The sequence below is a fragment of the Rhyacophila brunnea genome, unplaced genomic scaffold (assembly GCF_057557595.1).
Source record: "Rhyacophila brunnea isolate RB1 unplaced genomic scaffold, BYU_Rbru_1.0 scaffold_5, whole genome shotgun sequence".
Taxonomy (NCBI): Eukaryota; Metazoa; Arthropoda; class Insecta; order Trichoptera; family Rhyacophilidae; genus Rhyacophila; species Rhyacophila brunnea.
Window position 1 is genome coordinate 44,415,557 of NW_028233170.1, and position 23,787 is coordinate 44,439,343.

The 23,787-nt window shown below is 33.6% G+C and overlaps 2 protein-coding genes across 2 annotated transcripts in view; one reads left to right on the forward strand and one right to left on the reverse strand.

Moving 5' to 3' along the window:
- Window positions 1-18,540, forward strand: part of kat80 (katanin p80) — a 28,590-nt gene extending 10,050 nt beyond the window's left edge. The window contains exons 7-15 of the mRNA XM_085955496.1: window positions 1,465-1,596; window positions 4,514-4,585; window positions 7,343-7,475; window positions 8,903-9,217; window positions 9,334-9,484; window positions 10,153-10,275; window positions 10,421-10,533; window positions 11,677-11,751; window positions 16,694-18,540. Of these exons, the coding sequence (XP_085811622.1) occupies window positions 1,465-1,596; window positions 4,514-4,585; window positions 7,343-7,475; window positions 8,903-9,217; window positions 9,334-9,484; window positions 10,153-10,275; window positions 10,421-10,533; window positions 11,677-11,751; window positions 16,694-16,943 (1,364 nt within the window). The 3' untranslated portion in view covers window positions 16,944-18,540. The remainder of the gene's footprint in view (window positions 1-1,464; window positions 1,597-4,513; window positions 4,586-7,342; window positions 7,476-8,902; window positions 9,218-9,333; window positions 9,485-10,152; window positions 10,276-10,420; window positions 10,534-11,676; window positions 11,752-16,693) is intronic.
- The window catches only part of LOC147066447 (uncharacterized), a 1,147,709-nt gene that overhangs the window by 1,108,717 nt on the left and 15,205 nt on the right, over window positions 1-23,787 (reverse strand). The window lies entirely within an intron of this gene.

Below are 23,787 nucleotides of genomic sequence, written 5' to 3' on the forward strand. Positions count from 1 at the left end.
TTATTAATGTTTTAACTTTAGATGCGATTTTAGACGTAGGGTCTTTATTGAGTTTAACAAACTCACGCGGATTAAGAAAGTTATTAACTTTTTCTAAATAATCTGCTCTGTTTATAATTACAACGGAGTTGCCTTTATCTGCTTTGGTGATCACCAAGTCGTAATCTTTAACTTTATTTTTAATAGATTTAAGATGTGAAATTTCTTCATTATTGACCACGCGTTTCTTCGTGTGCAATGCATCCGAAATCATTTTAGCTGTTGTATGTTTAAGTAATTTATTGTTATCAGCTCTAGCTAATGCCATTTCAGTGTCAATTGCTAGTAATTCCAGTTGTTTCTTAGATGGCAACTGTGGGATTTGATATTTAAATCCTTTGTTCAAAAGTTGCATTTCTTGATTAGAAAATGTAACATTAGACAAGTTAATTGTTTTTTCATAAAATTTAATTTGTTTAACAATGAATTTTGATGTTGATTCTACGTTAACGTTATGAGATTCTGTTAGTTTTTTAAGTTTACGACACTGTTTCTGAAATTTGTCAAATATAATTTGGCTAATCTCTTCGCGAATGTCATAGTCTAATGTATCGAATTCAATTGGATGAAGTTTAAAGGATAATTCTGAATGAAGAAGTTTAATATAATGTAAAAGATTATCACGTTTCCTCATACCCTCCCGGATCTCTGCCTTCAGCCAAATCTTCTTTGCTCTGTTGATAGCAGTTTTACCTGCTGCGCTAGTAGATTTTGTCTTGATTTGGATGTAACTTGGGGACACTTTACACTTAATGCACTGCTCATTAAACCACACGTTCTGTACCGTGATTCTATGCTTAAGTTTTAAACGTCTATAAAAACTTGCTTGGATGGCTATATCCGCCATCTTCAATTTATTAATTGAGTTAGCATTTACTTGGTAGAATTCCATTTTACAAGAAATGAAAATAAAATTAATATTAAATTCTACAGGTTTTTTTAAAAAGGTTTGTCGATAGCTATTTCGGTTGTAACACCATTATCAAGACTATTCAGATAGGCCGTTTGCCTTTAGGGAAAACCCACTTAGGGTTTTCAAAGTATTAATAATATTACAATTAATAATAATGTAAAAATTCATAATATTGCTGGAACGAATAAGAAAATGTATTCTGTCTCTATCTATACACGTATAGTATTTAAGCAAAGGCAAACGGCCTATCTGAATAGTCTTGATAATGGTGTTACAACCGAAATAGCTATCGACAAACCTTTTTAAAAAAACCTGTAGAATTTAATATTAATTATATTTTCATTTCTTGTACAAAGCATTTGTAAACTGGTCAATTTCTTTGAAAATGATGTGCCTATGTGAACCAAGTATATCCACCAAATTCTTGTTATCATGCTATAATCCAATAATGTCATGTTTAAAAACATTGAAGAAGCTTACTGCTTTAAATATGCATGATTTTTTTATTTCAGTTGTCCACAGAAAGTCTCTGATTGACGAGAGGACGGTGGAAGAGTCAGCGTCAGGCACAGAAGAAGAGGAGCCGCCCGCTGTTATCCCTAATTTCACCGATTACACGGAAATATTTCATCCTAGCCGAGCATGTAAGTTTTTTACCAACACAAGACATCTTTATTTATTATGTCTTATCCATATAGAATGAATGCTGTAAATATTGTCAATTATGTCATTCATTTAGCAATCAATATAATATGCAGCATGATTATATGAATACATACTTGAGATGTGAACTTTAATTTTAGAATTGCTATATCAGGAATTTGAAATGGCTTTTAAAATACATTGAGCATGAGATACCGCCAAATTATATGATTTCAGTTTAATTGAAATTTAAAATTGATTTGAAGCTGTCCTGAACCATATTAATTTTTAACAACGGCATTATTAATAATTGTGAGGTGTATTACTTTATGTTGTCGCACCATGAGTACTTTAGTGTATTAAATCCAAAAGTATAGTTTTGAGATATCAGAGTTTGAAGAAACAAATCAATTTTGTACTGTAATATTGTGGTAAGTTTAAGAACTTCGTATGAGCTTAATACTTTAGTATATCAAATCAAAATAATACACTAATGCACCAAAAATATACATCACAATGATGCATTACCATATTATATCTTAATAATATAGTAAGGCAGTCATTTTTTTTTAATATTTTGAAACTACTTTAGTGAAGTAACTCAACTACAACCCATTTCACATTTTGTTTGAGTTACTACGTTAAAGTAAAAAATTCTGCATAAAACGGCATTATTAACAAAAAAAATGATAATTTTTGACTTAATACTCTAAAGCATGGTTTCCCAAACTATGGGTCGCGACCCACCAGTGGGTCGCGGGCGAATATTGAGTGGGCCCTCGCTACTGTATACACGAATTTAAAAAAATAGGAAGTGATAAACATTAAAACTAAATACCGAAATAAATTGGATATATCAAACTCACTGCGATTAAAAGTAACTAAAGTTGAAGTTGATGCTAAAACTGTAATGAAGAAAAATAAGAAACAAATACATCCTTCCCATTGAAATAACTTTGTAAAAAAACCTTGCAGGTGTAGGTATTTAAGTAATATTTTTTTTTTTTATTTAAGTTGTGTTTCTTATTTCAACAGTCTTTCATTCATATTGGTAACACTTATAAAAAATATTTTTTTTATTTCAATTAAAACAAATAAGACAGCATTAAGTAGTTCCACGACTCGCCACTAGGGAATCTGAGCATTACCAATATTTATGCCCTCTTTTCTCTAAGACAGCTAAGAGGTGGGTCCCAAGATTGGAAATTTTTGTTAGATGGGTCGGAGCCCAGTCAACTTTGGGAACCACTGCTCTAAAGTACTCATGGTGCGTTGTGATAGCTATAAAATTCGTCAAAGTAAATTTATATGTTGCTTGAGGCTTTTGTTGTCATATTTTGTTTTTAGGCTGTGACTGTGTATACTGTGTATTCCTTCTTTCCTCGTCACCTTCTTCCTTTCTTCATTACAGAGGCTACTCTTAATAGATATTGTGGTAAAGCGCACTGGTCTAAGAAATGTATGTATTGTAAAATGTTAGAGTTGACTGACAGTGAACGTTGGTCCGAGTAAGTAAAAAGGGTGCCAGCAAATTGAGACCTGAGATGCCAGACTGGTCATTGTATTCTGCTGAAACGTTTAGAGTACGAAACGTCTAGGAATGAAGGAAATAGACATTGTGACAGCTGGAAAACAAAACATGTCGTGTGACATTCATTTGTGTACGAAAAGTGAAATTGACCATGTACCATTTAATGTTCATCAACAAACAACATGGGGATGAGTCAAAATCAGAGCTATTTTTTTTTTTTTTTTTTTAATAAATCAAGGAAAAATATTGTGCTGACTTGTTTTCTCATTTTTTTTAAATGTCAAAGAGATGCATACAAATTTCATATCTTTGACTCCTTTTTCCTCTGGCCAAAGAATTTATCTTGAAATTTTCTCGTGCTTTGTATGTCCAGATATTTTCTTAAAACTATGATTATGATTGGCTTTTTAAAAATTGAAATTATAATTGTCTTGCCGTTATGAATGCCCAGACCAAGGTACGTCTGTACGTCAGTGGCGTTAGGCTGTTAAGATCCGCACATAAATGGTGCACACTAAACTTTATCAGTCATATGTACATATTTGTTTTCATTGAAATAAGACTACAATTTACAAATGGTGTTGGTTAGTTTTTAAATTCAATTAAACACTGCTAAAACCAAGCCGTTGTAGATAATAGTCAAAAAATACTTGTCTATCTATAAAATATCTCAAGTTATGCAATTATATATCGAGATATACATATCTTTGAATATTTTATAGATAGAATAATATTTTTTATCTATTATAGTTTGGTTAGGCAGGGTTTAATTGATTTTTGAAAACTAACCATTCCATCTGTAAATTGAAGTCTTAGTTCAATAAAAACAAATACATATGACTAACAAAGAATGTGCACTTTTTAAGCTGGATCTTAACAGCCTACCTCCACCCTTTGCTACTGCTGTAAGTACCTAACTATTGTATAAATACTGTTTAAAAGTTGTATAAAAATTATTTACAAACGTCAACATTTAAAATGTTGTATTTAAATGACCATATTTTTTTATATTCCACCCTGGATGGAAAACATTATTCACATACCTACATACAGGAGGAGACAATTTTTATTCTTCTTATTCTTCCACCATTTAGATAAAGTTATAATAAGATTAGGGAAATATCTGACAAATCGAGGTAAACCAAACTACTAGGTACAAAGGCACGTCAGTTTGGTGTGGCCACTGGTTTTAGGGATGACAGTGTAGAAACTATTCTTCTCCAATTTGCCATACTCTAATGGAAAAAAAATATAACAGACATAATTAAATAGTTAGTATGAATACTTGAACCATATTTTTTGCTGTATTTTATGACATAATATATTAAGCGCAGCTTGTGATCACGTGGATGCAGTGAACAATATAACATTGTGGTGTGTTTTGACAGTAAATCGCACTCCGCCACCCAGCACAAGTTTGTTTGCCCCTCCGGACAGTCCTCCCCCCGGACTGGCTACAGGTTAGCACACTACTTCCATCTTCAACACACAACTTTGCTTTATTTAACAATAATTTTAACTGCACTAATACTTGATTGAATGTTATGATTTTCGGTGTATATTGAATGCTATCTAACTTGTGGCTTGCATAATTGAAACTGAAATCTGCTATGCTAGCATCAACCTGCCGCTTATAACTCAGTAGGCCTATTCTACTAGTCATGTTTACTGTAGGACTTGCAAGCCGTCCGACATGTCCATGCGGAGGGGAAATACAGGATGCGAACCGCATCCTCTGGGAATGTCTTGAGTATGTGCTCTGAACGAGAGGAAATGCTCAAGTCGGTCCAACCAGCTGTTGGGCCCATCAGCCCGTCCGACTTGGTTGCTACTAAGGCTAATTATCTTGCTTTTAAAAAATTTGCGGCGTCGTACCGCGGGCGTGTAGATCTCTTCACATAATTTTTGCTGTCCGTATGATTAGCTTCGTTTTCTTTGCTGTATACACAACGTAACTTCATTTTATTTTCGTCATTTCCATGTGCTTTTCACTTTGCATTAAAATAAACTCATTAAACTCAGTCAGAGCTTACTTTGAGCATAGTAACCTAAGTCTTGGGCATCTTCTCGCAGGACACTCCCAGTCCAATTGTTTCAGATGCTTCACATCACCAATTGTAGGATCCCGCGATACGCTCGATTAAGACCGAGTGTGGTGCGGGGCGGGTTTCGATGGAGGGCGCTTAACTTCAATTGTTAATACAAAGCGGACAGTACGTCAAATGACACTGGATGGTGCTTCAAAGACCTTGCAGCGAAAGTGGGATGCCTCCACCAAGGGTAGGCACACATGTTTGTTTTTTCTCAAACATACAATGGTGATTGGAGATAACCCAGCTGACTACAGACCTACACCAGTCAATTTTTGACAGGCCATCGTGGATTCGCTGCTTCTTTCTTCTCTTTGACCTTGATCTTGTCGCCCGACCAACATGTCCATGTAGCGGATAACTACAGGATGCAAGCCACATCCTCTGAGAAGAGATGCTTATGTCAATCCATCAGGCCGTCCGACCTGGTCGCCACAAAGGCCAATTACATGTAAAGCTTTTAAAAAATTGTGGCGTCTTATTGCGGATGAAGATCTTTTCACATAGTTTTGTATACGCATATTGTTTTAACTTTTTTCTATACGTATGTTATTTTATTTTATACACCTTTTAAATACGTGTGCATTTGCTAAATTTCACATTAACGATAAACATGATTGCTAGAAAACAACTATAGGGATAGATGTACTTTCGTTTGATAAAGCAGTGAGATCACAGCACATTTCATTATTCAAAATTATAATTTTTAATTATTAACTAACCAGAAAAGCAAGGAAATATTTCCGTAGGTACTGAAAGAATATGTTATTATATCCTAATTCAAGGCCTGAAAAATCAAGAGAAGTACTACTTTGAAACCCACTATGGATGACTATACATCTGGTGGCATTTAACATGTCTAAAAAGATATCATACAGATGAAAACGGCTCTGATCTTTCAAATAATGTGGACCAAGTACTAACTACAGTGTGTTGGGTTTTAAATTTTTGCTAAATCTATATAATATGTACCTACTATAAGTATTGCAATCATGGGATAAGTATTAGTATCTTAAGATTATATAGGATTATAGATAATATGACTTTATACCAACAAAAATTATATACAAGAAATTTAAATTTAACAAACGGCAAGCTGTTCGCACCTCATGACAGCGATAAGCGACACTACTGCACCGAGAGCACTAATATTGTCTGTCGCGGTCGCAGGGCTTGAACGGATAGCTTTAGTAACACTTTGTTTATTTACGATTTTGTTGAATTTGATTGATTGATTATTTGATTGAAGTTTTATAAATATTAATATTTTACCCAATCCCGAAATCCCAAGAAAATTATGAAATTAATGGTAGTTTAGGTACTTATTTTTTTATTAATAAACTAACTACTCTCCTGAAATTGATTTTTTTTAGCTGACAAAAACATGTATTTTTATCACAAATCATGTAAGAACTAATTCCATGATTCCAACATTTTCAATCCCAGAATTTCGGGATCAAGAAATGTATCTGAATCCGGGAATTGCAAACCCTTTTATTTACATTATTGTGAACAGAAAGGAAGCCTTTTTTTGCTAACTTCACTTATATAACTTAACTGCAAGAATTTTAGAGGTATTAGAATGGTGGTACCCGGCGGGCCATGAATTTCTATGAAAAACAAAACCTTAGAATCATATTTTAGAAATATATTAAAAGTATATCATAAAAACTTCTATATCGGTTAAGAATGTCACCATGATTACAAGTGATGGCAGTACATACTATATTGTGTACAATATATTACTTATTTAAATTAAAACAACCGACTGGGGCTAGTGTAGTGAGTGTAAAGTACAGCATGTATACATGCTCATTTCCTATGACGAACCTTGCATGCACGGATATGTAGAGCGCATAAATGCGCTTCGAGCATATGTCATCTATGGCAGAGATAAATACTTACAAATCTTAAATCTCATATTATGTAATTTAGAATTATTCACTGGAAAGACTATATCGTAGTCTCCCATCATATAATAGTTTACAAAATAGAAAGTATGATTTGACATGTTAAAATATTGTTGTTCTTTTGACATAGAAAAGATTTTATCATGATAGGTAATTTGACAGAGACTCTTGTTTTGTGTTGGGACAATAATTTAAAACGTCGTAATCAATGTTGTAGATGTCAATCAACCGTCGTCGCTGTCAAGTGAGATTCGAGGGTTGTCATTGAACTCAATGGACCCCCCATCCCCTACTTATCATTCTGCCCCCACATCTCTCAACAGTGATGCTGCTACACACCATTCACACAGGTAAATGTCCAATACTCTAAAACTATCATAAAATTGCTGATTCTGTGGGTATACATGATATATACTGGCCAAGGGCCCGTACCACTAAGTTACCGACCCAAGTACCTACGTACTTGCAGATTGTTTGAATCCCAGATTTGTCAAAAATCACATGTTATTTTTTCAATATGTGTTTGATTCAGTGCAAGTATCCAATGTGTTTAGCAAATGGGTCCAACAATCATTTCTAGAAAAAAAGGTTGTTATAACATCTACGAAATTTAGAAATCATTAATTTAAGACATTCAAAAATAAAGAAATAGTATTAAAACCGTATATATTACATATATAGTGAAAAAAATAGATGCAAAGTACAAAAATTATAAATTAGATACAAGGAAGTACAGAGAATGAGCCAAGTTGACCCTATTTTAAGAATTTATGAAACTTATGAACAAACTTATGATTTATGAACAGAGTTATTGCCCTCGCAATTGGCACTACCAATGGCAGGATAGTTCTGCACCTTGGGACAACAAAAAAATGATGCTCCCGATTTCTAAGATAGTTATCAGGGGGACACAGGTCAATACTACCAAGAATGCTAGAATTCTATGGAGAGTATCCATACAACCTCAAGAATTACCTATGGATAGTATCCATACAAATCTCAAAAATTTCTTTTAAAGTCACTCCACCATAAGGTCCTATTTCAACTGATGAATGGCCCAAACAATCGACCCACTCTCAAGCAGGCTTCTAACTAAGGAGTTATAGAGGAATTTTAATACCGCAACATCCGAAAAGACCCCGGAAATACGCAAGATGAAGCCCAACATCTGTAGTGCCCTTTTACAAATGACAGCCATATGGCCACTAAATGACGGTTTACTGTCAAACGTAATGCCAAAATCCTTAAGAGATGGTATTCGCGAAAGAACTCTGCCATGCATCGAACATTGAAGAAATAATTCTCGCGAGGCTCTAGTAAACGATAAAATATTGCATTTATCAACATTTAGAGTCCAGTTGGTTACGCCTGCCCCAATCTAATAGATTATTTTTATCAAGTTGGAGTTGACGACAATCGTTCAAGATGACAACCTCCATGAAGGGTTTCAAGTCATCAGCGAACACCAAAAACGTAGCATTTTTAATGACCATTGCTATGTCATTTAGAAAAATCGTGAACAACAATGGCCCCAAGTTTGAGCCCTGAGGGATACCAGAAAATGTTTTAAATATTTGTGACTGATAAAGGCCATACAATATGGATATGATAATTTACTGGTTGTCGTTCACTATGCGGCTTCCAGTATTGTATCAGCATTCGAGTTTGCATTAATTAAAATAAATTGATTAAAAGCACACAACAGAAGACCTTCCATCAAGGTCATATTGCTACAAAAAAGATAGTGACATCTTGGCGAATTTCCTCCCAATTACAGATCTTACGAAAGCGTCCACACACCTTACGAAGACTCGGATGAAGAAACTAAAACAATAGATGACTCGCCGCAGATGATTTCAGCGGTGAGCAGCAGACCACTTCGGCGGCAACACTCGGACGGCGAGAGCAAAGCCACCGTTAACGCGAACACCAACAGCGGGCCCGGCTCTCTCCGAATCAGCACCAGTGAAATGTCTTTGGGAAAGGCTGCCCCGCCTCCTCGGTCGCTTTCTTTTTGTCGACCTGCTCGTACTTCCCAAGATACACCCGCAGCACCGATCACTAGAGATTATTCGGCACACAATAACAGAAGGTGAATGTCGTTTTCTACATTTATATTTTTTACTAAAAGATAGCTGATTGCTATTGGCTGTCATAGTTATTATTGTTATTATTGTCAACTAAAAAGTCAATTGTACAAATTTCCAGTACCAAGAATGCTCCTGTGGAAATATACGTTAGTCAACCGCCTTCGAAAAATGTATGTGCACCGCCGTCACAAGAACGATCCTCTTCTCCCGAATTCATTCCTACCGCATCGGATAGATCTGTAGGATTGGACCTTGAAGAGTTCTTACCAGTATGTTGGACATCAAATTCTATACCTATTAAAATTAATTTCAAACAAAACCAAGTTATTACTACCTTTATCAATACATCAGAAAGTGGGGAAGATTACTAAGTGATCGCTTTGCGCTTATCTTATATAGAAAACTATTACTTAACAGTGACCTGTGTTTAATGGTTGAAATAATGCAAATCGACATAATATTTGTTAGCATTTTTAAATTACCGACAGTGACATCTAAGTTATTTTAATAGATTGAATTATTACAATCATAATTTGACAAGTTGAAAATACATGGATGACAATGGCGACATTATAAAAATAATAACCAAAAAAATGAAACTGTTTGCAAAGAGAGAATTGTATGAAAATAACAGTCTGCCAATGATGGTATCTATTGGTTTTCTGTTGTAAACATTTGGCTTGAAACTCAACTAATTATTTTAAATTAAATTAGAATATAAATATGCTTTCAGTTACCTACCTATAAGTGGTACTGGACGCCACTGGTAATTGGATGATTTATATTCTATTCTATTATGTAAAACTACTGTGATTTGGATAGTGTAAGCTGAGATATAAATAATATATAATGGTAAATAAAATGGTTGACATATATTACAAATCACTTCTCGATGCACAACTGTTATATGTATTTAATAATGGTTTTTTTTATTTAGAAAACTCGACCTGGCTTTGGTCCTGCGCGAGGAGAGTTATCAGAGCAAGAAGTTCTCAGCGTTATAATGAGAGGACACGAGTCCATGATGTCTGTTTTGGCAACTAGACAACGGTCACTGCAGGTTATAATAGTTCATTTACACCTAAAGTATAATAATATTATATTTAAATTAATTATTTTGTTTATACATTGAAGTAATTTTAATCATTACATAGACTGCAGTGTACCAATCGTTTATAATAAATATGTTTTATTCACCGTAACAGGTTTTCCATTCCATGTGGATGAGCAAAAATTTGAAGGTGGCTCTGGAGTCGACTGTGGCTGGTGACAATCTTCCTGTGATTCTCGATATTCTGAATGTCATTGTTCTTAGGCCGTAAGTAACTGAATCGTTATTAGAGTGTCTTATATCAGTTGAATTATTTTAAAATGTTGTCATATTCCCCCTTGCTTACATGACCAATTGAGTACTCATAAGTATCAAAGTGGGACATAATATTATGCCATAAACTAAATTATACAGGAGAGATGATTTTTCACTTCATACATAATGTATGAATAATATTATATACATGAAAAATATGTGAATAATGTTTGGAGGTACAGAATCACATTAAATAAGTTAAATCCAAGATATCACTTTTGTAAATATCAAATTTAATATAATCATTCAAAAATGCTTATGTCCGCTTTTAATAGAAACTTTGGTGTTCTGTCCGTTTGCGATACGGACATGCCTGTAAAGCGCCGGCTAAATGCTTATTCTTAACCACAAGCTTACGGGAAGCCCGTGTGTATGGACGGGAAAACTGTAGCTCGCGCAAACCGAAAAGCGCTGTAAAAGTGTTCCTTATTTTTTGCACAAACTATACCGCACAGGCAAGTCGCTGCCGTCTAGCCGGCGCTTTTCCACCCGGTGGGATTAGCTACAAGCATTCGAACATTGCTTGAGTCCATTTCAATAAATAAAAATAATACTTTTCCTTCAAAACGATAATTAGAAAACACAAAATAAACTGGCATCTTTTATTTTAGAATGACGTTAGCTCATAGCTCACGGCCGTTTTTGATACTTTTGGTAGATTTTTTAAAAAGAGCATCACTTGCACTACTATAGTCAATTAAAACATGAATTTAGTGAGAAGTGGCGTTGACTTTGATTCCAAGCTACTCAATTGCAAAATTATACATATTTTGGAAATGTTCTTATAAATATGGTCGGTTGGGAAAGATAAGTTTTTTATATATAGATTGGTTTGGAAATTGTGACTTGGTTTCAAGGGTGGACAATTTCTCAGTTTTCAAATCGCTGAGTCTTCTTTCAATTGGAATTTAAATTGGAAAAATACTTGACCACAAGAGATTAGATCAAAACAGGAGCAACACATAATTATGAAAGCTTAGTGTGGAGATGTGATGGTGTTATTTATTTTGTATTGAAATATTTCTTCATGACTGACTTTTTTATACATAATTGTTTTGCTATAAATGTCAATTCAATCAAAAATTCTTCTTTCAGATCAATTTGGACATTGGATATATGTGCCATTATACTTCCTCAAATTCACAATCTCATCCAAAGCAAATATGAATCGTAAGTTTATGTCTCCTTATTTATTTTACTTCCATTTGTGTAAGGAAATACAGGTAACCCCCCATTCATCGCGACCCCGGCGAGTGCGGATTCATTATATCGCAATCTTTTTTTAAAACCGGAAATTCTGTAAAGGGGAAATTATCCACCAAATGTAATTTTTAATGTGGATGAGACGGGACTCTATTGGAAACAAATGCCAATACGTACGTTAATTTCCATAGAGGAGAAGACTGCTTCTGGATTTAAGGCATCCAATAATCGTCTAACTATTCTTCTCTCAACTCATTGAAGAAACTGATAGAGGTGATAGAGATGCCATGCGGGTTTAGTGGAAACAATTTAATATCATGAAAGCTATCAGAAACATCGACGAAGCGTGGAATGAAGTCACCCAGTCCTGTATGAAGGGTGTTTGGAAAACGTTGTTCAGTGAGTTCAAGTTCACTGCAATTATGAAAATGATATTTGAAATATCATCGAAGAGATTAGTCTTATTGCCATATCCAGAGGCAACCAAGGTGTTGATGTAGTTGTAGATGATATTCAGACTTCGTTAAAATCATACGGCGAACCCTTAACCTTTCTAACGCGGCAACTGACTTTAGTCAGCCTATACGCGCGAGTCATCCGCGCGTCAGCTGACTAAAGTCATTTCGATTTTCGTTTGCCTAGTACTGCTTTCCGCCAGGCGCGAATAATTCGAATATTGATTTAATTTATTCAAAAATCATCCTTCTCTTGACATCTGTCAATGGATAGCCTAAACTTTTGTTCTATCTAATTTAAATAAATATTTTTTGGGAGCGTGTCTTGAATAAAAATATATCAGTCATCGGGCCAATTCAAATTTGCCGCGTATATAGTGTCTTATCGCTTCTTAGTGCATGTGCGCCGAAGACATTTGACTGACGTGTTTGTAACGATACGAGTTTGCGATATAATAAGTTATATTGTTTTTTAGTGATTGAAAAACTATTTGGTGCGTAAACTGTTAAATAGAATATTCGAAAGTTACATTGATCAAAGTGAATTTACAAAATATTTTTACAAAAGGAATGCTTTTGGAGATTGCATTCATTCGCCTATCTGCCAGTATATTATCCGCGAGTTTATAGTTTCGGAAAATAATTTGAACCAGGTGTCATTTAAATATACCTAGAAGTCCGCGATTTAATATGTCTCTTTGTTTATCATTGATTAACATTTTTAAATACTATTTTCTGGTTATAGTATTAGGTGAAACAGACAAAAATTATTTATTTACCCTAGTTATCAGCCATTTATAAAGAAAAGACACGAACACTCAGACGCCCGTTCCCGCATAAATGCGGAAATTGTCGTATTACGCAAACACCAGGTCCCGCGCTACTGAATTTTTATACACTGCGCGGCAAATCATCGTCTGCTGGTGTGAGACAGACACTTGAGAATTATTTTTTTCGTAATACTATTCAAAAGGGTTTGATTCATGACTACTATTTTTTTTATGTAGAATTCTTCTTATATTTATAGTCGAAAATAACTCGAGTTACTTACTATCACGTCATTATAATAAAATAAGAGATTACCTATTCTAGTACCAGGTTATTGAAGTAATATAATAAAAAAAAAACAAATGAACTTGAAAATAAAATTGTGGTGACTATAAAGCATTTAGAAGTGCAAAAAGTGTTTGAAATTTAATATTTTACGAATTGTAATGGGTATTCGAAAAATAAACCATTTTGTTATATAAACTATGTGTCATTCGATTCCATTCAGTTCGGGGTCAATGGTAGGTACAAACCAGGCACTGGTGGTAAGTACATCACTCTCAAATAGCCAGTAGTTCTCAAGGATGATTTATTTATACTCGGCCTGCAGTGCTGCAATGTGTATGCGAGTTCAAACAAAAGTTACACAGTTTGAGATGTCCTGGATGCTATAAAAATGAGTTATTTATGACTGATATTTTTTCAACACACTCAACAAAAATGCTCATAAAAGTCATAAACCATATTATTATTCATTATGTGTATGGCATATTTGTCGAAATGGTAGCCGGTAGACTATAAGAATACTGAACTGTTCTTACACTTGTTAATCTGTCATCGACGCATTAGTCCAGCACCATTTCGTAAGTGTCATGGCGCCGCTCGAGTAAGCTGGCATTTTTTCAATGAAGAAGTCTTGTTCGTGATTTCTTATCAGATTTAGGCGACGAATGTTTATTTTTAGAGTCACATAAAATATTAGGTTCTGTCATAATCATTTTTGAACTTGACTCCGATTTTTTACTACTCTATTTGTGTATGTTTGACTGACATTTATTACGATTTATTGATGCTTGAAATCACAACGCGCACTGTTGTACTAAGTCGGGATTCGTAACGCTTAGAAAGGGTTAACTAATGAAGAGCTGCAGGAAATGGACTGCCATACGTCCCTAGAAAATGAGAAAATGAGAAAATGAGAAAATGAAAATGTTCCCGTGCGAAAGTTGTCAGAAAAGAACGACGAAGATTATGAGCGAGTGAGTACTGCAAAACGTGGCTGTAATGCATTACTTGGCAGTATGTAATAGCAAATTTTGCACAATAAACGTAGAGAGGCCAAACAAGGGAATCCTCCATTGATCGCGATATTTCGCTTATCGTGACCATGTCCAGAACGTATCCCCCGCGATGAACGGGTTACCTGTACAGGAACACCCCGATTTTACATTTTCTTCGAAGGGATTGACAACATAAGGATAATTTATCTTATGATCATTCTAAAGATGCGTATACAGACTGAAATAGCTGTCAATATAAATAACACAAATATGGAATTAGCAAAAACCTTTTAAAATCACTAAATTTAGCTTGGTTGATTTCATATGTACTGGGTCGCTATTATTATTTTCTTACAATAGCATGTGAGTTGTTCCTAGACTTGTGTGGGAAGATAAAACTGAAAACTTATATGAAAAAGTTTACTGGCGGTCTATTTACAGAAAGATTTGTCAATAATCATAATTTTCAAATAAAGCAAATGGGACATCATGCCTACTACTCCTACCTATGTAATTATATAAAATCACATATTTTACGGGTAATTCAATAATCGGAAAAGTATTAATAATACAAATAATATATAATAATATGTAAGTATATATCGCACCCTCGCAACTAAACCGCCACAAGTCCAAATTTACGTGTTTTGTGTTAATACTACGTTTCATTGTCTATCGTTTATAGTATATGTACCGAAAATTTCATATCTCTAAGTCATCAAATTCAAGTCAAAACTTCATTCAATATCTAAACATATTTCAAAAACACAGTACAAAAATGCGAAAGGTAAAAACTTCGAAACTGATTTTTTCTGTTTGACGTTTTTTGGATTGTGGCAGTTTATTTGCGATGGTGCGATATATGTATTATTTATAACCAGAAGGTTGGAGTGGGCCCTTTTTTGAGTTGCTCCGCTCCAGGACCTAATGATTGCTCCAGGGTCTCCGCTCTAGGTAAAAAGTTTTAATAGGTATTACAGTATAACCCCTATTTTACGTTTTTTAAGGGACTGAAGAAAAAAAACCTAATTGGAGGGAAAATGTAAAAGGGGGGTATTGAAAAAAAGAACATTAAAATTTTATGTTTCTAAAAAAATAACGTTTTATTAAAAAACAACATTCTATTTAAATTTTTATTGAAATTTTTTTTATTTTTTATTAAAAAAATCTATAATAGTTTGTTGCATTTTTGTTTTTTTGTTATGTAATTCTCTTTCAAGACTATATAAACATTTAAAAGTGTCATCTTGAATATCAGCAAAGCTTGTAAAGTAGGTTTTTAAACCCTCGGTGAACCTCATTGCTTCTTCTTTTGTTAGAATATCAACCTCTTCTTCATCAGACAGTTCTTCAGCAGAGAAGTCTGCTGGTGTTAAATGACTGTCAACAATGTCATCAAAAACGCCGAACTCGGGCTAATCACAGCGTCGCTCGCCGACCAATCACCGTGCGCCGTTCTAAAGACACGGAGTTTTTCCTCCAAATACCTTACGCCGTTCGAATTTCACGACCCAATCATTGTCAAGCGCGCATAACTCGCATATTTTGAATATTTCCGACGTAAATCGCGGGAAAGAAAAACGTAAATGCGGGTATTAAATGTACTGAAATACATCGGGACTGAAAAAATTACACGCAATTGCCGGGAAAACGTGAATTCCGGAACGTAAAAATGAGGTTATACTGTATACAAACGTAAAAAAAGAAGTAGTTTTGAAATTAGGTTTATTATTCATCCTTTTCATTATTAATTGAATTAAATAAGATTTCCGATAGCAAATCGTCTTTCATTATCTGCCTCTTCTGTCAAAAAAGTTAGGTTATTTATCAGTAGGCAGTGTTACCGTATTTCAAATAATTCCAGTGTTGCAAAGTGTAAATATAATATTTTCATTGGATTTTAGGACGAAAATTTAATAATAAAAACATCAGGGGCAGTAGAGCACTACAAATTTGCAGTGCTATGTGTAAACTTCATTGATCCACTGCTCCGTGCTCCTGCTCCGAGCTCCGCTCCAACGCTCTGTTTATTACACTACAACAGGCCAAGAGGCCCAATAGCAGTAGTGTATTTAGTAATAGAAGTGAAATAATCACAAACACCCGTGCTTTGAGAAAATCACATAAATATATCGTGACCTCACCGGCAATCGAATCCGGAACTTCCGGATGAAAGGCCAGTGCCTTACGTATTGCACTGGTGGATTGAATGGCGTTTCTTAAGGGTTGTTTACACGTTTCTAACTGTGCTTACTGACATCTATTAAAATTTTATGAAGCTTTTACCATTGATAATAAACTTTTATCATTGAGTTAAAATGAAAACGAAATGGTGTATACAATATACACAATTTTATGTGCTATATGTAAATGTATAGATTGGCTGATGTTTTTAATATTTTTCAGCTACATGACAACGGGTTGCTCAGCGCTGCGTCTCATCCTCAGAAACTTTGCCTCTGTGATAATGAGCAATGTCCGCGCGGGGGTCGGAGGAATCGACATCTCCAGAGAGGAGCGAGTGGCACGCTGCTTGCGCTGCCGAGAACATCTGCTGGCCATCAGATCCACCCTTGAAGACCGAAGACCGCATCATCCCAGGATCTCGGCCGCCTTTGGAGATCTGCAGAGCGTCATCGATCAAAACATTCAGTGATGACTTTAAATTTTAGTGACGGGTATTTGAAAGCTGAGTGAAATTTAATGAAATACTTTCTGAATAGTGTTTTTTCAACATATTTGATAGTGACAAAATATTGTGTACTTAACATGATCGTTGAACAGTGCCTAACATATTACATTAATAAATCTAAATAGTATTAATTTATTTGCTGGAACCATGATAAATCATTCTAGAAGGGACCATTCTAGCCAAATTATAAACTTTGACAAGAATGATAAAACTAAATAAGGGTCATCCATAAATAATGTCACAATTTTGGGTATTTTTGAACCCCCCCCCTTTCCCCAATTGTCACATTTTGTCGCAAAATCTTTTGCCCTTCACCTACTGTACAATTATGTATATAACATTTTTGAAACCACCCATATATAAAAAAAATATTTGTTGAAACTGATTGATTTTGTATAATAGAGAGTACTTATTATCGCGGCCATAACAAGAAAATGCACATATAAACACATTATCGTGCAAGTTGCAAAATTGCATGAATGTATCAAAAAATACAACTATATAATCTAATGACAACAACGCGTCTTGCTTACACGTGAAGAGTGAGATTGGCGAGGCAGTCAGCACTATTACGTGTAAACAGTTGTTATCGCGATCGTTTAATTTACACGCTATTGGTGCCAGTAAATCCATGCACGTGTAAGACGCTATAATGTTCTCACAAAATGGACTTGAATTTATATTTTTTGTTGGTTATTTCGCATTTTCTACAAACCCTCCCCCCAATCTTCACTTCACTAATCATTACATTGTTTATGACCCCACCTCCCTTGTGTGATATCAATTATGGACGACCCCTAACTCGAAAACATAAATCGTGAAACAATACTTGCAAGAATGATTGTTCAATATATTGCTATTCAAGATTAATTTCTTGTCTTCAACCGGTTCTATGCCTTCAGCGAGTTTTCTTACTATGATGCCGTGATTGACAGGCCGCACATACAAATTTCAAGAGTTATCTCGTCCGACTTTAAACTCAAATTACTAGCCACTTTCGATTGATTTGCGTAATCTAAAAAATTAAACGCACAGTGACATCTGTTTCTATAATTATGAAATACTAAGCCACAAATTATCGGTATAATAGCAATTTTAGTAAGAGCTTCGCTCTACATTCAACGTGTGTCGTTGAAAATCTGCAGCCTGTCAGATACTGCCATAGTAATATCGTGAGGCATAGAAAAGGTTAAAGGTTTCTAGATGATTGTTCAGTTTAAAAAAAATTAAACCATAATTAAATAACTGCTTATCCATTTAATCGAAATAAATTTAATCATTGGTAAGACCCTTTAACTTAATAAATACATAAAATATACATCATACATATCTTCTTGTAAGCATTTAATGCATTTGTAACAGGCTTTCGAATTTTTCAATAAAAAATCTACATATTTTCTTACCTTAAAAAATTCAATACATATACGTATTTTTAATCAACGCCTATTTAAAGCCTCTCATGATAATTATTATAAAAATCTAGTTTGTATTACTAAACTGTGACAGTATAATAATATAATGGACTATACTATGAACTATTGCATTGTATACGTTTGCATTTTAAAATTGTTTTATTTAATACAGTCGAACTTGGTTATTACAATCACGGAAATAGTGAGATCTCGGATGTCATGAGGAAAAATTCGTCGACATTTTAGTTTATGATTTTCTCCATACATTTATTCACTTTTATAACGAACTACTTCTCGGGTATACCGAGCAAAACTGTTAATGTGTCGATCGTTTTTCATCAACAACATTTTCGACCCTAAGCAATAAAATCAGACCAGGCAGTTAACTAGACCGATGCCGCCGGAATCGGATTACGTTTATGACACTAGTTAAGTGTCTAAGTACCTAATTGGTGTTTTCACCGACGACATTGAAAAAGTATCCACGCATATGGTTGAAATTGCATGTAAAAAATCCAAGCTTTGTGAAGTCAGTAGGTACCTACCAGCGCCGGCCGTTCAGCACTTCATTACAATAAACAACTTCTTTTGTAGTTTATGAATGCCATACTTGTTTCGGGGATTTTTACGATGGTTTTTAGATTTTTTATGTTCTATGCTTAAATAGAACGTGGCGCGAAAAATGTTATATAACGAGTAATGCTTATAACAAGCAAATTCAGTCGGTCCCATCTTCCTCGTAATAACCAAGTTCGACTGTATATATTAAGTATTGATTCTTTGACCATTATGTAATTCACAGACTTTTATTTTATAAGCAGTAGCCATTATAATTGCCAGCGTTCAGCGCTTTATTTTAAAAAAAACTTTTGTATTGAAACTGAGATGGATGTAATTAATTACGCAAATATTTCTGTATGCAAAAGAAAAGGGGAGAGTGAGTTGGATATATTATATAAAAATAAATTGCATATGCCGAGTTAATTTGAATACATATTATACATGTTAAGCTGACCGTTTAGACATGCGACCACAAAACAGATGATAAATAGAATTCCGATAGGCTATATACCAATTCAGTAAATTTTGACACAGGATTTTGATGTGTGAGTGTCCTACGAAAATAAACCACGCATTATAGACGTGCAATAGTGTGTGTAATACACCAAAATGAAATGAGCGTCAATGCATAAACCGAGAGCACTTGTCAGTAATCGACGTATGACGTATTCTTGACATGTCTTTCAATTTATCTCGTATTCTTCCTTACTTGAGATCAGTTGCCTGCTTCTCCTTACCTGTTAGGTATTTCAGTTCTCATTATTTCTGAGTTCCCTGCATGCAACAGTGACGGGTCTCATAAGTATTGATCGAATGGAAATGAATTTTCTGAAATCAAGTTGATACGCAACACATCAGGTCTGTGCGTCTAGTTCAATATGAGACATTACTTCTCTTGAAGTCTCACATCACGTTGGCACAGCTTAAATCGCTAGCATGCATAAGAAAAGAAAGTATTACATAGAATCAAACGCCGATGAATTACTTGATTTCACAAAAGACATGGTAAATGTATATACTCAATTTTCTTTTGGGCTCTTCTGAAAGTGATTTTAGACATCTCCCCTTTCCTTTTGCGGACAAATTCGTAATGTTATTTTCAAGTTCATGAAACATAGACTGATTTCGATGTTTAACTTCTAGTGAAAATTCTATCTACCCATTTCGACATATTGTAATAAAAAATAACTTCATATTTGTTAATCTAATATGTACGTTGTTGGTGTAAGTGTAATACCACGGAAGAGTCAAATTTAAAAAAAATATATTTTTCTTCTCATTCTATTAAAAGCAATGAGAATGTTTGTTGTTGTATAAAATTTCAAAATCGATCAATAATTTTCTTGTTATTGGCAAAATCAATACTGTGTATGAACCACATGTACTACTTGCTATAAACCAGGAATAGCGAACCTTTTTATTCTTATAATTATAAAAAAATATTTGACGCACTCAAGAGATATTCAACGAAATTCTATTCGAGAGCTTTTGTAGGTCTTCTGGCCAAAATTAATTACCCACGAATTTGTTTTCACCAAAAAAATTCATTGAGTGTATTCTCACGTTTCACATACATTCAAAATTTCATTATTTCATAATTTTATAAAATTTCGTGTTCTTTTGCACCAAGTTGAGGTTCCACAAATCTTTTGCGTACTAGCAAAATTTCCGTGTGTGCCAAACGTGGGAAACGTGTCGTAAAAACAAATCTGTATATGAACTATATTAGAAATGGCTGCAGTCATATATGGCGTCACACGATTTTGGGTATTTTTTGACCCCTTATGTCTTATTTCTTCACAAAATCTTTTGCCCCGTTTTCAAACTATGACAAATTTTTGAACCTCCTACCTACCCCATTTGTTGAAAATGATGTTTCTAGTATAATGTTCTTATGGAATATTTTATTTTTAGATTTTATATTTGTTTAAAACATCATATTTTCTACATCCCCCTCCCCCTAGCCCCTCGTTACACATAATCACATAATATCAGAACTTAACGAGTTTTTATGAACATTTTCTAAAATGGTATTATACTGACATCAACGATATGAGGTGTCTAATTACAAAAAGCGACAATTCCACAATTCAATATTTTCCACAAGTCCACAAAACAACGTTTTTATGGTTCAAGCTTCAATTAATTGTTTTATCGTGAGATTATTTTTTCCGTTATATTCTTTGTCAAAATTAGAACTAAATGGCAATTTGTTTCAGCCGATAAACTCTTAAATGTAATAAATATAGGCAAAATAAAATTGGACGTAGCGCTATTTGTACCTCATTTTTTAATTTACTCCGCATAAGGCACATATTTCCGTGGCACTGTCATGAGTTTACCAGATGCTACAGCATGGGAGACGCCCTTTCCAATATTGAACGTTCCCTTATTGGTTGACTTAAACACGCGCGAAATCAACCAAGCTTTAAATAATATGGAACACAGACTTGGCGCTTTTTGTAATAAATCGAGACTTAAAATATTTTTTTTCGTAGGGTTATGTCGGGTTTTGGAATTTATAGATCAATACATATTGTGTAAAATTATACAAAGAATACGTGCGTATTTTTTTCTCGATTTTGACCAAATGTGGATTTATCGCTTTTTGGAATTAGACGCCTCATATGACCATGTAAAGCTAAAAACATTTCACCATGAGCTTTCTTATCGGAAAGAGATGACCATATGGTGTATACTATATGGTCTTAAATTTTATTAGATTCAATATGAACATTAATTCAATTTCCATAGCTTATTTTGGCAAAATTCATGAATTCAAGAATGAAAACCTAACCTAACCTAACAAATAATCTAGTATATCAGCTATTTTCAAAATTTGTATGCTGCTGGTTTCCTGTAAACTGTAAACCGACAAGAACCGTGTTTTATTTAGACATGAATTTTATGTCAGTACTATACGACCCAAAGAGGTTGGACGGTCTTTAATATACGACCATATATTTCCGATACCACATTTTACGGTGAAGTGTGATACGGCGAACTGCATACATACAAGTTTCCGGACACTGCCACTCATGGAAATTATTTTAATCTCATGAGAGACATTTAAGATTCAAACCTAACCGACATACAACATTCAATAATTTAACAGTGATTGGTTTATTATTTTGCAGTTGAGGAGTACTTTACCTTATTAACTAAATATCAATTCAACCATAAATATTTGGGTACATATTTCTATTAAATATAATTAGTATTGAAATTAAATACTTAAGTTTTTGACTTTCTGATATATTCAAAATAAACCATCAGATAGATCGCAAGCGTCCAGAGTAAAAATTAACGATACATATATATAGGTACCGATGAATTGCCTTAAATAATTTGTGCAATATAAAATTATTAATATGTACAATATTAATTTTATCTGTTTGGCATTTATCTAATTTTAGTTTGCTTTCTTAGTGATGAGAATTGATTTCTTTCCGATAAATCGTGTATTGAAATAAGACATCAGTCAAACCATATCTATCATGATACATAATTAGTCATAGAAAAATATTCCTGGAGAATTATGTTTGGTTGCAATTCATTCCAAAATTTATAGAAGGAGACACAAATACTATAAATTTTTCCAGTTACAACGACTAATATACATCTTGCTTAAAAAGTGTTAATTTTAATGTAACCAATTGACCAAATTTTATTTTTATTTCATGTTTTCTTGTGGAAGAGTATATGGGTATAAACAAATTCCATATAATATACTGTGAAAGTTACAAATGTTCGTTAGTAATTTATTTATAAAAACATTTTGAAGTTTTAAATCTTTTTTTTATTTAACTTCAGGCGTCTAATAAATTTCGATACTTCCATAATGCTAAATGCCAGGAATGAATGGAAATGCCATAATATTCACATAATTTTGCTAAAATGTATTCATTGCGAATATGAAATTTTCTCCGTATCTGCATTTACGTTTGTGACTTATTCGGTATTATCCCTGTACGCTCTAATAGTCTAATCCCAAAATAACATAGAAAATAATTACGTAGCCATAAGTAGGGTAAATATTTTAAATTTTCATGATTTTTTTCAATGGATATAATATTTATATTCATACTATATAAATATATTTGTTTATTAAATCATGAGTATAATTATTAATTAATTTATTTTAAATTTTAGTGTGAATTTTTTAATTTAATGGAATTTTATTTATAAAATTCCACTGTCAAGCCTGAATAGCAGTATAGTTAAATAGAAATGTATGTAAATCAGTTTTCTTGTGAAGTATAAAATTATTTAGGAGTGTTTTTTTTACGGTGATTTTTAGTTCAGAATAAATAAAATTGACAGTGTGTAATTAACGCTCATTTGTCTGAAATGTGATTACTTTTCACAATAAGAAAATAAGGACACTAAGAATCTTATCAATGGCGGAACTGTATCGCATAAGAGCCTGCAGAGGGCTAATTTTTAAATTCAAATACAACATGTACTATTGTATATTTAAAAAAGTAAATTATCTGCACATTGTCATATAACAGCTTGTCGAAACATAAATTAAAATTTACTCAGATGCACGTATCGTTTGGAGACAAAACAGATTTTTCTTTCATATGTAATATACAACATGTATCTCTCGTGTCAAACAAACCGTGATCGGAGATCTGAGGAATTATGAAAAATTATTGTAATAAAATTAAAAAAGGGTCGTAACGACTTCCAAAAGAAATATATAATAGTCTTTCAGAAAATATTTTGGCATCTTTACCAGTTTGTTATTAGACAGTGGCAATTAATTTTATTGCTGTAAGTATGTTGTAGTTATACAGTAAAACCCTGATAATACGAACACTTAATTCAAA